The following is a 15,508-nucleotide window of genomic DNA, read 5'->3' as shown; positions in this document are numbered from 1 at the left end:
TTCAACCCAACCCGCCCATTTAATACTCCTAATTAGGGGTGTTCACGGTTTGGTTTGGGTCGGTTATTGGTCAAAACCAAAACCAAACAAACTTAATCGGTTTTAAAATTATCAAAACCAAACCAAATATAATATACATTTATCGGTTTGGTTGTTTTCGGTTTTGGTTTGGTTCGGTTATTCGGTTAAGAACTTTCGATCATTGAATTTACTGAATAAAACTTCAAAATTCACTATTTTGGCATAGAAGGAAGAGACAATGACATTTTCAGTCCCACAAAAAATTTCCATAGACACTCATATACATGAAACCAATAAGAAAAATGTTCTCACCTTGGACATTTTTTCTTTCATAAGTAAATTATAAAAATAAATTTTGATGAAACATATATAAAATCTTTAAAATTGTTTATGAATATAATATATTATGTATGTATAATAATAAAATTTATGTATATAACTTGTTGGTTCGGTTCGGTTATTTCTTCGATTTTTTTCGAACAAAACCATAACCAAACCAAATACTATCGGTTCTTAACAATCTAAAACCAAACCAAAACCCAAATTAAATCGGTTCATTTAATCGGTTTGATTTAGTTTTTCAGTTTGGATCGGTTTTTATCCAAACCATGAACACCCCTACTCCTAATTATTCCCGATGTGAGTAGAATTTCTTGTCCCATGTGAATGTCATAAAAGAGAATCAGATCCTTATTTGACAGTTTAAACACTATTTTTTACAATAATAAAAATCTCCAATGTAATTTGTCAAAAAAAATATATTAACAAAGCCAGACGTTAATAAATTTATGACTAAACCTCCATTGAAAATTTCCTTTCTTAATGATGAATTTTTTAGATGAGATCAGTGTTTTAAAGGGCGGAGTGTTTTATTTAGTATAGGGTGAGGTGTAAGCCTCGAGATGTGGGCGTAATGTATCTTTAAAATTTTAATTTACAATATAGTATAATAATATAATAACATAAAATTATGAAAATACATCAATAATTTGAAATAGTTACAAACATGATTAAGGAAACTCATAGAAAATAAAACTTTTAACATGATTATACAAGTATAAATAATCTAACTTTTCTAATAATAAAAAAATCATTACTTCTAAAATATTTTTTTTATCATACTATACAATTTACCCTCCCCCAAAAAAGAAAATAATCAATAAAGGGAAAACGGCACTTTTAGTCCATGTGTTAAGGCTATATTCTTATTTTTGTCCTTGTGTTATCTAACTTAACACTATTAACCTTCAATTATATCAAGTGAGTGATTTTAATCCTTCAACTAACAGATCCAAAAAAAACTAACAGAAAGTTCACTGCTAAAAGGGGCAATTCGGATATTTCATTTTAATTCTCTCTTTTTGATAAATGGGGATTTTTTTAATTATTAAAGCCTGTTGTTCAATTGTATTGCTGCAACTTTTGGCCATTTCTAAGTTACTCAAACAATTCAAAGAAAGTAAATTTATCATCCCTTTTTAATCGACTAAATGAATTGATCTCCCGATCGCTACTTTCCATGTCCAAATGGCAAGATATATGTGTAGTTTTCAAAGATACTTTTCCGTTTTAATCGTTTGATTGGGACTTGCAGTTTAAAACAAGCCTTAGAAAAATATTACTAATGAATTTCACAATCTTACATTTGTTAATCTTTCAGTTTTCATTTCGAAGACTGATTAATATAAAATAAAGAAGCTTTTTCATCAGTTGATATTGTACCAATAGTTGATAATAAGACCAACACCACAAGTGTCCTAATGCCAAGCATTTAATTGAGAGGTGATATTGAAGATTGGAAGTGAAAGTTGTTCTAGTCATGTAAGCTACAGAAGCAGAACTCTTTAATTGCTCTCTAGGTTGTGTCATTTGATGGTTGATCTGGAATATATATGAAAGAACATAAGACAACTAGTAAGTTTAAATATTTACCACTTAATAATCAAATAAAATATGATAATTTTGAATGACAAATCATATGAAGACCAATGATAAGTAAAAAAAAAGGTAAAATTTAGGTATGGATTTTTAAAAGAAATGTTACGTAATATATAATCACCTTCACAGTGTTACCAAATAGTAAAAAGATGTGATACTACAATTGGTTATTTGAGTTACTCTCAATCTTCTTATCTCTACACATTAAAAAATTATAAGGGAAAAGGGACAAATATACCGTAAATGATATGCAGATATCCTCTGTCAAACTCTTGGGACATTGGTGCCCCCGCCGTCCAAAAACTAAGCATATATACCCTTTATACTAACGGACATATACGTGTCATAATCTTATCCACCAATCCAACATTTATTAAATATCGGATCGACGGATAAGATTGTGTCACGTGTCCCTATTTAGTCTTCCGTTAGAGTGAAGGGCATATATGCTCTAGTTTTTGGACGGTAGGGGCACCTATGTCCCAAAAGTATGACGGAGGGTATCTACATACCATTTAGGATAGTTCGGGGGTATATTTGTCCTTTTACCCAAATTATAAATATCATTCATTTATTCAAGATTTATGAGGGTCAACAATGTTAACTAAAGATATTAACACATAAAATTGTGTAAGCTCTGTTAGCGAACCCCAAGCAGTAGGCATTGGACATGCTTAAGGCATACAGGTGGACACTTAGGACGTAAGTCTTACATAACTAAACCCCATACTTGAGTCTCAGCATTTTGCTAGATCCCCATCTCAAAACGAGCCCCAAAACGAATTTCCACATAGTCTTTTAAAACATTGAACGAGATCGTCATAGCTTTAATTAATAATCACACCACCTAAAAAGTAAATTAAACAAATGTCAAACAAAATAAAAGATATGGTCAACACTATTACTGATATCATCTTGTGGTAGTTGTTATAGCTTTGATTATAAATGATGACATATACACAACCAAAACAAAAGATTTTATTACTTTCCTTTTTTAGAAATGTAAGAGATCATTTTGGATCATATCCCAAGACTTTCGATTTTTGGAAATTACCAAATATGCTTCTTTTCAAAATAAAATATTTTTCCTCTTAATTTATTTTTTTTTACAAAAAAAAATAATCGTTGAGTCAATTGGTTACTTGAACTTTCGTTTTGTTTGTGAGGATTCAATTCTCCATCTTGTCATTCTTTTTCTTATTTTTCTTTCCACTAACCTTATTTTCTTTTACTTATTCTGTATACTAAAAAAAGATGTCTACTTTTTACTTGTCTATATTTAGTAACCAAAAAATAATTTATCACTTAATTTTTAACTTATCATTATTATGAATTATAATCATTTTCTAAAATATTATTCCCTCTATCCCTAATTACTTGTCCACTTTTCATTTTATAGTTGTCCCTAATTACTTGTCCATTTTGATATATCAAGAAAGGACAATTTTTTTTTACATATTATTATACCCTCAATTAAATGACTACTTACTTTGAAAAATGTAGAACTTTTCATCCACTTCATAATTAATAAGGATAAAATGGTAAACTTACTATGTCATTAATTATTTTCTTAATAAGTGTGTCAATTCAAAAGTTGACAAGTAAATAGGGACAGAGGGAGTAATTTTGTTTTTCCCAATTTGATCATATGCATCTACCACTCAACCCAACAGCATACCTTTATTAATTATAGAAACATTTTTTATTGGTGTTTTTATTTATTTTGCATTAAATTAGGCATAGCACTTGTTCTATAGTTGGTTGATAAGTATTCTGTTATAAAAATAGTAGTTATGAACCCATCGTCTTTATAGCCAATTATTTATCTAAAATATAATATTCATTCATAGTTATGAATTATGGGCGAACACAAGTATTCAGTATTAACTATTAACCTTAGCTTGTCCATGATGAATTCATAATATATATATTTATGATATACTTGTATATATCTGCCTCTATGTCTATTTATACTATAATAATAAAAAAATTACGCAATTGGTTACGACGATAATAAGTATAGAAGAAAATACTACATAATTAGACATACTTCATTATCATATATATTATTATTATTATCAATATTTTTAAAATATTACGTATCTTACATTATACATGTATCAGATACACAAAAATAGGGAGAGAGGCAAGCAAGATTCCAATACATTCCAGATACATGCAACACTATTTTGTCACGACCAAAAAATGGACGTGATGACACTCGTCTTATCCCACCAAGACAAGTCAGCCTAAAACTCAACCATTACAACAAAATGCAGAAATTTTATAATCAACTCAAAAATACGCCCAAAATCTGGTTGTCATGTGTACAAGCATCTAAATGTATTACAATTGATTCAAAAGAAAAACACAAGTCTCAAATGACCTTGTCTCTAGAATAGAACAAGATCATAAATAGGAGTAAGAAGGTCCGCTAAGATGATAAACAGCTACCTCACAAATCTCCAAGAAGTCTCGGAAAAGAAGAGAATGACAAGTACCACAAAATCCAGGTTCGTAACCTACAAAAATTGTAGAAGCAAAGGGTGAGTACCAAACCACACGGTACTCAGCAAGTAAACCTCTAAACACAAGCTAAGGGGATACAATATGGGTACTCCTTACACACCAACCGAACCTCCAGAACTACAACCTGTATAAGACCAGCCCAACCTAACAATTCACTATTTACAAGCACATATCTCAACAACAACATTCTAACAACTACATATTCTCAAGAACAAGCTCAATATTCATCAATCAAAGTTCCACAGAAAGGCACTCGCAAGATCAACAAAACACAATATCAGGTTCACTAATGATAAATATGTGCAATGCAATGGAATGCAATGTCAAGTATAGTGATGTATGTTTGACCTAATGATACACACCCGCTGTCTCTCAGTCCAATACCCATGGGGGACATATATGTCCATGCATCCATTGCGGCGTGCGATGCGACCCTCGATAATAGTAACCATCGCAGCACGCGATACGTCCCTCGAAAAATAGTATCCATTGCGGCGCGCGATACGTCCCTCGAAATGGTACATCCTCCTTAATTTCTTATTCTTTCTCAATTCACGTAACACTTGTCACAACCATGTCTCAGAACAATGCAAATGACATGTTCACACAAATAATTAAGAGATGACCATTTTCATAACATTGCACAATTCTCCACAACACAATCATGATACAACATCAACAATGATTCAACAAGTCTTTCAAACCATTATCAATTCTCAACACATCACGCACAAACAATTATCACATTGCCTTTATTACCCCTTTTTCATCATTAGAATTAATCAATGTGGACAAGTCCACCCATCACCAAGTCTCATTCCCCCCAAACACATATTACAAGGAAATACACGAATTCCATAGACTTAATAAGGGTTTAGAAATCCACTTGCCTCAAATAATCGAACAATCACTCCGGGACCTGAGTCTTCCCTTTTAGTTGTACTTCCAACTCAAAGCAATCTATTCACATTAATAATCACAGTAAGATTTCGAAACTAACAACACCCACATTACTATAGGTCTAGCCTAGACCCAAAACTCACTCAATTTATAATCAAGTTCCTAAGTTTGATGTCAATTAACATGTCAACTCTCATATTTTCAAATTCCAAATCTAGAGTTAAATCCAATTTTCGCAATATCATAATTTGAATGGTATTCATGTAATATAATATACTTAATACTTCATTATATATCTCAATCTTTCTTCCATACCGTAAATATACTCTAAGATTAAAATTTCAATCCACATCTCGACTACAATAATTTTAAGAAAAACAATATTATAACCCACCATAAAAGTTCACTAATTAAATACGTAACCTCGTTGTTCCCTGTTTTCGTTCGAAATAAATATAATAGAGAGAAAATTGCAATACCCACAATAAATACGGTGACACCTCTTTGTCCTTTACAAATTTCATTCTTTAAAATCAATAGAATACTTCCAAACTTGATTATTATATACCTCTTTAATAGTTTGTCATTATTCAATGATGACTTCCTCAATTTCTTGTCTCCTAACCCTAAAGGAATACTCACATATATAATAATTTATGACATTAAGTTTACAAACCAACAATTTATTATTTTATACAATGGCAAGAGATTAACATAGGTATAAATAAGGTTTATCATTAGCGTTTCTTACCCAAAAAATCATATAGGGAGGAATCGTCTCCTCTCTGCGTATTTGCGCTCCCAACCGTAGAAGTCTTTATGGAGTTTATGATTCAAACGTTGTAATCTCAATTTACTATTAATTTATTCTTTTATATGGGTCAAGGGTATTAAATAAAATATTGGTTTAACTCATTAACCACTTACTAAAATTAAATATTCAAAATTTATCCCTTGATTAAAAATTGTAGCTAAACGAGTAATTCAAAATTCTCTAACCAACTTTTCAAACTGATCCAAAATAACTAGGGCAACTATCGAGAAGGGTAAAATGAATTTTACAAAGATTTTCAAAAATGACCTTTCGGGTCATTATATATATATATCAACTAATAAGAAGCCTAATGAACCTAAAAAGGGGATCAAGGCCCAGCAGAAATTACTTATTTTTCGAGACCCCGTTATAAGTCCTATCCATATATCGTCTGATCGCCAAGTCATACTTTACTCGATTGCATTTTATTGGAATTGAGATAATACCCCAGAGAAATTTGACTTTACTTTTTTGTTTCCGAAGTAACTCTCATCAACTAGCACTAGTTTGATGTCAACCTTTAGGTGTAATTCATCAAATTGGTTAAATCTATATTTGTATGGCTCTGGAGTGGAGTGATTCACATGTATCTAGGGTACCAAATACAATATATCTAGAATAAATTACACCTAAATTTGACCTCATGCATTCCAGATACATGTATTGGAATGTATCTGGACGCACCAAAATCTTGTAAGATATGTAATATTGCAAACTAGAGTGTATCTAAGTAATTAGCTCCTAAACTAGTGAGATTTATGTAAGTTCAGCACTCTATATAATTGCTGATAAATATTTTTAATGACTTTGGATGTAATGACATTAACTCAATTGCCGTTAATTTTTTTGTGTTACTGTCACTAAATATTTCTTTTGTTATAGTGTTACATTCTATTATTACATTGTATATGGCCAAATTCATCGGTAGCCCCCTATTGGCACACAATTTCACTTAGACACCTCAACTAGCTAATGTTCATTTTAGACACCTCAAGTAGGATTTCACTGTGTCATTTTGATACTTTTCGCTGACATGACATGGTAAGTGTAATGAACCCAAAATCAGCGCGTGAAGGGGCTCTTTTTCAGGCCAAAAAAATAATATTTAAAAGGTCAAAACTATTCTTCTTCTTCATTCTCAACTCCACCACACACCATCCAATCACCATCGCTATTAATACAATCAAATTAATTTTTTCAGTTTCGAAAATCACCACAATCATCGTCATCTTCTCATTCTTATTCTTTAGATCCAACAATTACAACTTTTATTGCTATCTTTCAAGTTCAGTGCTACACACCATTGTATATCTATCACACCCATCAAGTTCATATATGCAGATATTCATTCTAAACGGGAGGGACTACAACGTACAAATAATACATAGCATTCGTATTTGTGCTCCTTGTATAATTTTATTCCTTTTGGAGGCATTGTAATATTAGATCACAATTAAAAAGCATGAAATTGATAACATACAAATTAAATCTACAAAAAAAAAATGGAAATCTGAATTTAATAAAAAACCCAAAAAGAAAAAAAGTAAAAGAAGAAATTAGGGGTAAAGAGGAGACGCCAGAAAAGTTTGGAAGAATGTGGAAGAAGGGGTGGGATGGTTTGGTGGGGTTTTAGAAACTAAATGCTTTTATTTATTATTTTTGGCTGAAAATTAATTTTTCCTATTTTTAAAGTATTATTTTGTACTTAAATGTCACGTGTCTTTCCTTAATTAGCCATTATATTACATTATTCGCGAGTGTGTTACACGCACAATGTAATTTTAGCGGATTGTCAAAAAAGTGTCAAAATGACACAACGGGATCCTACATGAGGTGTGTAAAATGAACATCGTTCAATTGAGGTGTCTAAGTGAAATTTCGTGCCAACTTTAGGGGGCCACCGATGGGTTTGGCCATTGTATATTTATGTTGAAAAACAAAAGATTCAAATATAAAAAATTATCTTATTTCTTATTTCAAAGATAATAGTAAGGTGTAAAAGTTTTTCTTCGGAATGCATCTATCAAAAATATGTGATTTCGATAAAAATTTCGATGAGTCAAAGAATCGTGTTGAAGAAATTCTCAAGTAATTTAAAGCATGTTTTATTGAATATTTTAAATTTTTAGATAAGATCGTCACAAAACACAATTTTAAAATAATAATAAAAAATTAAACTAAAAATAAAAAATAAAAAGATATGGTCTACAATATTACTGATACTCATCATGTGGTAGTTGTTATAGCTTTTATTGTAAATGACACATACACACAAAACATTTTAATTTATTGCTAGTTTACACTCCCTAGCTTGCTCTATAAATAGAGAAGATTATTTTATCTCCTATCCCACAACTTCTCTTTTATTTTTTGTGCCAATTGCCAATATAATGCTTCTCTCAAAAAACACTTTTCCCCTGTATACAAGGGAATCGCCAACTAAATTATTTTCTAAAAATATTTTTTCTTCTAGGTTTGATAAATATAAAATTGTTCCATCCTTTAAAAATGAAAAAAGAAGTATGAAAAATATAACATGTTTGTCTTCATTTTTTTCTTCTCCAAATGATCAACATATTTCACTTAAAGCATTTACTAATGCTCCATCCATAATTATGGATGATGAAAAAGAAATTATATCTCAAAAGGCCAATAATGGTATAGGTATTGTTGAGTTTTTTGAAGGGAAGAACATTCTTGTCACTGGTGGTACAGGGTTTCTTGCAAAAGGTACAATAATTTAATTAACAGTAAAATTGTCTTTGTATGATCTACACGTCACAAGTTCGAACTGTAAAATATTTAAGCATTGATACTTACATATACAATATGCAAGTAGAATACTACTCGTGTAGGATATATAAAAGGTTCATAAGGATAATAATATATCAAACTTCTTGCTTTAACTTTCTTACCTAGCCTTTTCACAATATTTTTAAATTTTGAGTTTTTTTTTTTTTTTTTATATATATATACACTAATACTATAAGAAATATTTTTGGTATCATCAATGCAATTTTCACTGGATGTAATATGTATCACTTTTATCTGTAATTATTTTTTAAGTGAACTGATAATATAAAATATTTTTGCAGCTCTTATTGAAAAGATGTTGAGAACAACACCAAAAATAAACAAGATCTACATCCTCATCAGAGCAAAGGATAAAGGAGCTGCATTTAACAGATTAAAAAGTGAAGTATGTATACACTATATATGTTGTAATATAAAACAACAAAATTTGTCGTTAATTCTATTTAAACGGATAGCAAAGGACAGCTTATGCCACAAAAATAATTAAAAAATCCTATTTAACTATGGATTAGCGATATACAATGGACTAACAACATAGTATACAATAATTATCTATTAGGCTACAAGTTATTTAGCGATAGATTAATGATGAATTTTATAGTTATTTTTTTATATAGTGTTAAATATATAAATATGAAACAATTATTAATATATAGTTTCTCTTATTATCATCAGATTATAGAGTCAAAATTATTCAAATGTCTAGAAGAAATGCATGGTGAATATTACAAGCCATTCATATTGAATAAATTAATTCCTGTGGTTGGAAATATATATGAGCCAAATCTTGGTATGGATATTATTACTTCTCAACAAATTGCTCAACAAATTGATTTGATCATTGACTCAGCAGCAAACACCACATTTGATGAGAGGTTCTTTTTTTTTCCTAAAAATTATTATTCAACTAAGGTTATACAATTTAAATTAGATTTGATTATGTGAGTTTAATTTTATGTCATTAGTTTATAATTACCATTTGATTATTTTTTTAAGGTATGATTTAGCTCTTGATGCTAATGTGAATGGTCCATATCAACTCATGATGTTTGCCAAAAAATGCAAGAACCTTAAACTTCTTATGCATTATTCCACAGGTATGTACTTGAATATTCTTCAATAAAAAAACATATGTTTTTATATGAGTATAAGTTATATACACTAATAATGTAACAAGATGTTACGCTATTACCATAACTTAATCGATTCTAGTAGGTTATGATTTTCTTTTCTAGGATCAGTCTTGATATGGAGATCTATAACTCTGAGTTATTGTAGGTCAACTTAATCTGATGAGTAAAAAATCTTTATATTTCTCGGCAAATAATATACTCTTTCTAGAGAAAGTTTTAAGTTCCAAAAATCAACATGGGTTGTGGTGCACTGGTGGGAGTGCTTCATCCTTAACCAGAGGTCTCGGGTTCAAGCCCTGGGTATGGAGAAAATCATGTCATGAGCATCACCCCCAAATGTACACTATTAGTGCATATAATATAAATCTTTGTAGATATGATATTTATTTAATTACAATATTGAAATATGATTTTTATTTTCTTGAAGCATATGCTAATGGAGAAAGAGAAGGATTAATATTGGAGAAGCCTTTTACCATGGGAGAAAGCATAACAAAGGAAAAAATCACTTCAATTTCTTCTTTTACTAATTTTCCATCATTGCATGTTGACAATGAAATGGACTTAGTTTCAAAATTGAAGAACAATATTACAAATAATATTGGTTTGGAGCAAATAATGAAGAATTTAGGAGTTGAGAGGTATTTTCTCTTTTTATATAATTATATTGATTGATATAAGAAAATAATTCTTTTTTTAAAAAAAAAATTATACTTAATTGTTTGTTGATTAAATAGGGCAAAGTTATATGGATGGCAAGATACATATACATTCACAAAGGCAATTGGTGAAATGATGATAAATAGTATGAGACATGAAATTCCAATACTTATTCTTCGACCCTCCATAATAACAAGTAGCTATAAAGAGCCTTTTCCAGGATGGATACAAGGATACAGGTGACAATATTGTATTAAAATTTCTCTTGTTTAGTTCATATAATACTTATGATCAGTCTCGGAGTAACAGAAAAGTTATATCCCTATGATATATTATATGTCACAGATTTGAGATGTGAAAGCAGTCACTAATATTTTATTATGGTAGATTATATGTATCACACCTAGTGGCGGAGCTACATATACTTGAGGGGTGTCAACCAATACCCCTTTGTCGGAAAATTACACTATATAGCTAAAGAAAAATATTATATTATATATATATCACATATTAACATTGCTTGGCTTCTACACGATTTTACTTTTTTATATTTTAACACCCCTTAGTTGAAATTTTGACTCTGTCACTAATCAAATTAATATTGTTTCTTACTTTCTATGTTGTCTTTTTCTCTCTCTCTCTCTTAGGGTAATTGACCCTTCAATTTTTCTATATGGAAAAGGGGAACTTCCTGCAGTATATTGTGATCAAAATACTCTTATGGATGTGGTAAGTATAAGTTTCCATTACATTTTATTTGTCAATTTGTGGCGATTGGACTCGTTGCCTCACGTTCTGTCTTGATTCTTTTTCATGTGTCAAGTACATTAAAAAAAAATTTAATAATAATTATTGGCGAGACTCAAAATGCTTAATTTCTGTCGATTGTGATACAATGATATAAAATGTGTGACTATTTCACTTAAAATCTTAAGCTATAAAACAAGATACACTCTTATTCATTTAGTTATATATCTTCGATGAAATTCCCTCTCATTTCCCGAACTGTGAATTTTTTTTAAACTAACGATCGACAGTGAGACTAAAACTCAAGACTTTTACCCAATTCATCAGCCGCTAGACATAGCACATAAGCCAACAGTGGTATGAATAAGGCATAAACTAGTACATAACATACTTTTATTTACTTAATATTTCCAACAATTATTATTATTATTATTATTTTGTATAATCTGACCAATTTTTTACTTGATTTAGATTCCAGTTGATCTAGTTGTAAATGCAACAATGGCTGCTATTGCAAAGCATGGATATTTGCAAAGTCCACAATTAAATGTGTATCATTTAGCAACAACATTTGTGAATCCTCTTGCAATACATCAAATTTTTGACTATTGCTATGAATATTTCACTTTATTTCCTTTTGTTAACTCAAAAGGGGATAAAATTGAGGTTAAGGAAATGAAATATTTTGATAAAATATCAGATTTCTCAAATTATATTTGGGAGGTACTATCCAAGCAGCATAAGGTACAAGATTTAAGTGAAAAAGAGTTGTTGAAGATTCATATGAGATTTAAAAGGAAAGTGGAATTTCTCAACAACTTTAGCAAGCGCTATGAACCATATGGTTTCTATAGAGGAAGGTATGAACCATTTTTTATTCACTATTAATTTATACGCGTTGACTGTGTAAATAATTTCTTACTATTAGATCACTCAAACAATAGTTATAAGAAAAATTTCGTGAAATTTGAGTTTGTAATCTTGAAAATAAGGAGAATTTTCTACTACACAACATATAAATAGAGAAAGAGTATAATTTTTATTTTGTCTGTTTTATTTTACATGACACTTTTTCTTATAGTTTATTTGAAAGAGTGGTAACATTTGTGTAGATGAAAATAATTAAACTATATGACAAGCTTTTATAACCATATAAATATCATAACACGTTACGAAATTACAAGCTCTTATTTTGTAGACAGTCAAATATCATCACACAAATAAGAGTAAATTTTGTTTGTGTTCATCAATTTTTCTTCTTTTATTTTTTGCAAGGTTTCACACTGGCAATATGAGGATTTTAATGGAAGAAATGTCTGAAGAAGAGAGAAAAAACTTTGAGATTGATGCATCAAACATAAATTGGAAAGATTATTTAATAGGAATTCATATTTCTGGTGTGAGAAAACATGTATTTGAAGGCAAAAAATTATGTATTTGAAGGCAAGAAATAGAATTATGTGAAATGATATCAATTGTGTGAAATGGTTGTATTGTGTGTTTTTTATTCTATAAAATGATTTGATATGATTGTGAAATGGTTAATAGTTGAGGTTAAATTTGTTTCTGAACTATGTGAAATGGTATTAATTTTTCATCTGTTAGTAATTGATATCAGATATATCATTGTCGTTACTAAAATGAGCTAAATTCACCTTTATTTTAAATCATAGAATCAACTTAACATGATATCACATATCTCACAATTAAGTCATAACGAAAAAATATGAACCTTTTGCGTAGTTTTCCGGCATATTTGACCGTTCTCCCTAAGATGATTAAACAAAATTCGACGTCTTATTAAAAGTTGAAAAAGAAAAACTTTTATTATTACTCAAAAACACTTATTTCTTCACCAAAAGTTTGGTCAAATATCTTTATTTAACACTTTTTACTTTATAAAAGATCGACCAATAGGTTAACAACAACAACAATATATTCAATATATCCTCATTAGTGAGATCTAAAAAGGGTATGATGTAGGTAGACTTTACTCCTATCTTTATAGGCTAGAAAATTTATTTTCGATAGACTCTCGACTCTTAATCAAATAATATTTATAACTAATAATTAACTTATTTTCTTATTGAGAATATCAAAAATCTTAAAATATCACTTATTTTGAATTGAAAAAATTAATTTTAATGTTTGTGGACCTACTCCTACTTCCTTAAAAGCCTTAATGGACAGCAAAAAAACAGATACAGCAACCTTGAATTAATTAGCTTTTGTCAGCCTATGTGGCTTTGACAAAAATGCTGGAAATAGAAACTGTCACTTTATCATAAAATTTATGTGGTATTGGTATTGAATGTCCATCTACTTCGATAGATAGAGGGACAGATTCAAAATTTAAATTTTATTGGTTTCGTGTGCTTTAGCATTACAATAATAACAACAACAATGCTATATACCTAGTATTGCTCTACAAAATGAAGTCTGAGAGGGTAGTGTATACAAACCTTACCTCTATCTCAGAGTAGAAAGTTTGTTTCTGAATAAACTCTCGACTCAAGAGAAAAATAACAAGTTAGATCATACCTTATAATTTAATTCCTACGAAGCTTATGTCAAGTGTTAAAAAATGACAAAAGTCCCACATCGGTGGTTAATGAGATGGGTGGACTCCTTATAAGGCTTGGGCAATCCTCCTCCCTTTGAGCTAGCTTTTGGGGTGTGAGTTAGGCCTGAGACCTAAATTTAACATCAAGCGATATAAAAATGTAATTTTAGAACCCACAAATGATATAATAAAAGATGTTAAAGAATGACAAAAGTCCCACATCGGTGGTTAATGAGATGGGTGGACTCCTTATAAGGCTTGGGCAATCCTCCTCCCTTTGAGCTAGCTTTTGGGGTGTGAGTTAGGCCTGAGACCTAAATTTAACATCAAGCGATATAAAAATGTAATTTTAGAACCCACAAATGATATAATAAAAGACAAAACTTAATTTCTACAAACTTATATCAAGTGAGGCAAAAGTTATCTAAGCTTACGCTGTTCACATATTTTTATTAAATGAGTAGTAGGTGCAAATTAAAAAATCCTTATATTTAAGGGTAAGGATTATAGATCACGACAAAATAACGACAATTTTCTTCTTCAATTCCTAGATATATGAGTACAAAAATAAAACTAATATTTTAAAGGAGTTTTGGGAAATTCATAAGGAAATTTTATTTTTTAAAAAACATGATTAATTAGTGGCACGTAGGCCGTTAGCCAACACCATATAATTAGTACATTTAATCCAATTAATAAACTAACTTTAAGCAATTTTATATACTTTTTTTTTAAAGAATAGTCTAAACTAAGGGCCCGTTTGGCCATAGATTTCCTAAATAATATTTGGGAAAAAAATTGGCAAATAGTGTTTGTCCATACAATTTGCCATTATTTGGCAAATATCTCAAATACTAGTTTTTTCTAGTATTTGGGCCAAATCTCATTATTTAGGATCTTTTGAAAATTGAAATGTTACCCCAAACTTTTATCTTTTACAAAAACACCCTCTATAGTAGTTGTTTGTGTCGTATTACATAATTTTTCACGTGAATACCAAAGTAGTGATGAAATATTCAGTGAATATTAAATGATGATATGGTTGTTGATGAAAATGATAAACAATCGGCTCAGGGTAACAAAGTCATGCATGTGATTTGTCTACTTCACGATGTATGGAATGTTGCTTGTTGCACTCACTCCAAACTACCACATTGCTCTAGTGTCATGGACACTATTTGTTATTGTTGCAACGAAGATTCAATTGACTTGTAATACAAACTTATGGTTAATTTTGATAGTTTTTAAAACTTATGTATATAAATCATATTTTTCTAAAAAAGTGAAATATATTTTCCAAATACTATGGCCAAACACATGGTGAAATTTCACCCAAATTTTCACCCAAATAATATTTGCCAAGAATATTTAGAAATCTATGGCCAAACG

The 15,508-nt window shown here is 29.8% G+C and overlaps 1 protein-coding gene across 2 annotated transcripts; it reads left to right on the top strand.

Moving 5' to 3' along the window:
• The first annotated feature begins 8,718 nt into the window (after window positions 1-8,718).
• LOC102592738 (fatty acyl-CoA reductase 2-like) lies at window positions 8,719-13,086 on the top strand. 2 transcript variants are annotated; one of them, XM_006341183.2, is made up of 9 exons: window positions 8,719-8,932; window positions 9,298-9,401; window positions 9,692-9,891; window positions 10,013-10,113; window positions 10,577-10,790; window positions 10,887-11,048; window positions 11,457-11,538; window positions 12,028-12,416; window positions 12,832-13,086. In XM_006341183.2, exons 1-9 carry the CDS (start codon window positions 8,725-8,727, stop codon window positions 12,995-12,997), a joined length of 1,626 nt encoding a protein of 541 aa, XP_006341245.2. In that variant the 5' UTR covers window positions 8,719-8,724; the 3' UTR covers window positions 12,998-13,086. The 2 variants fall into 2 exon arrangements, with proteins under 2 accessions (XP_006341245.2, XP_015161493.1); XM_015306007.1 differs by lacking the exon at window positions 12,028-12,416 and having other exon boundaries at window positions 12,832-12,971.
• Window positions 13,087-15,508: the final 2,422 nt, after the last annotated feature.

The sequence above is a fragment of the Solanum tuberosum genome, unplaced genomic scaffold (assembly GCF_000226075.1).
Source record: "Solanum tuberosum cultivar DM 1-3 516 R44 unplaced genomic scaffold, SolTub_3.0 scf00021, whole genome shotgun sequence".
In the NCBI taxonomy this organism is placed as follows: domain Eukaryota; kingdom Viridiplantae; phylum Streptophyta; class Magnoliopsida; order Solanales; family Solanaceae; genus Solanum; species Solanum tuberosum.
Note: the sequence above shows the minus strand (reverse complement) of the source record. Positions and strands in the feature narration are given on the sequence as shown.

Coding starts and splice junctions, on each gene's coding strand:
- LOC102592738 (XM_006341183.2), top strand. CDS start 8,725: ATGAAAAATATAACATGTTTGTCTTCATTTTTTTCTTCTCCAAATGAT. Junction 10,791..10,886: donor AAGAATTTAGGAGTTGAGAG/GTATTTTCTCTT, acceptor TTGATTAAATAG/GGCAAAGTTATATGGATGGC. Junction 11,539..12,027: donor AAAATACTCTTATGGATGTG/GTAAGTATAAGT, acceptor TACTTGATTTAG/ATTCCAGTTGATCTAGTTGT.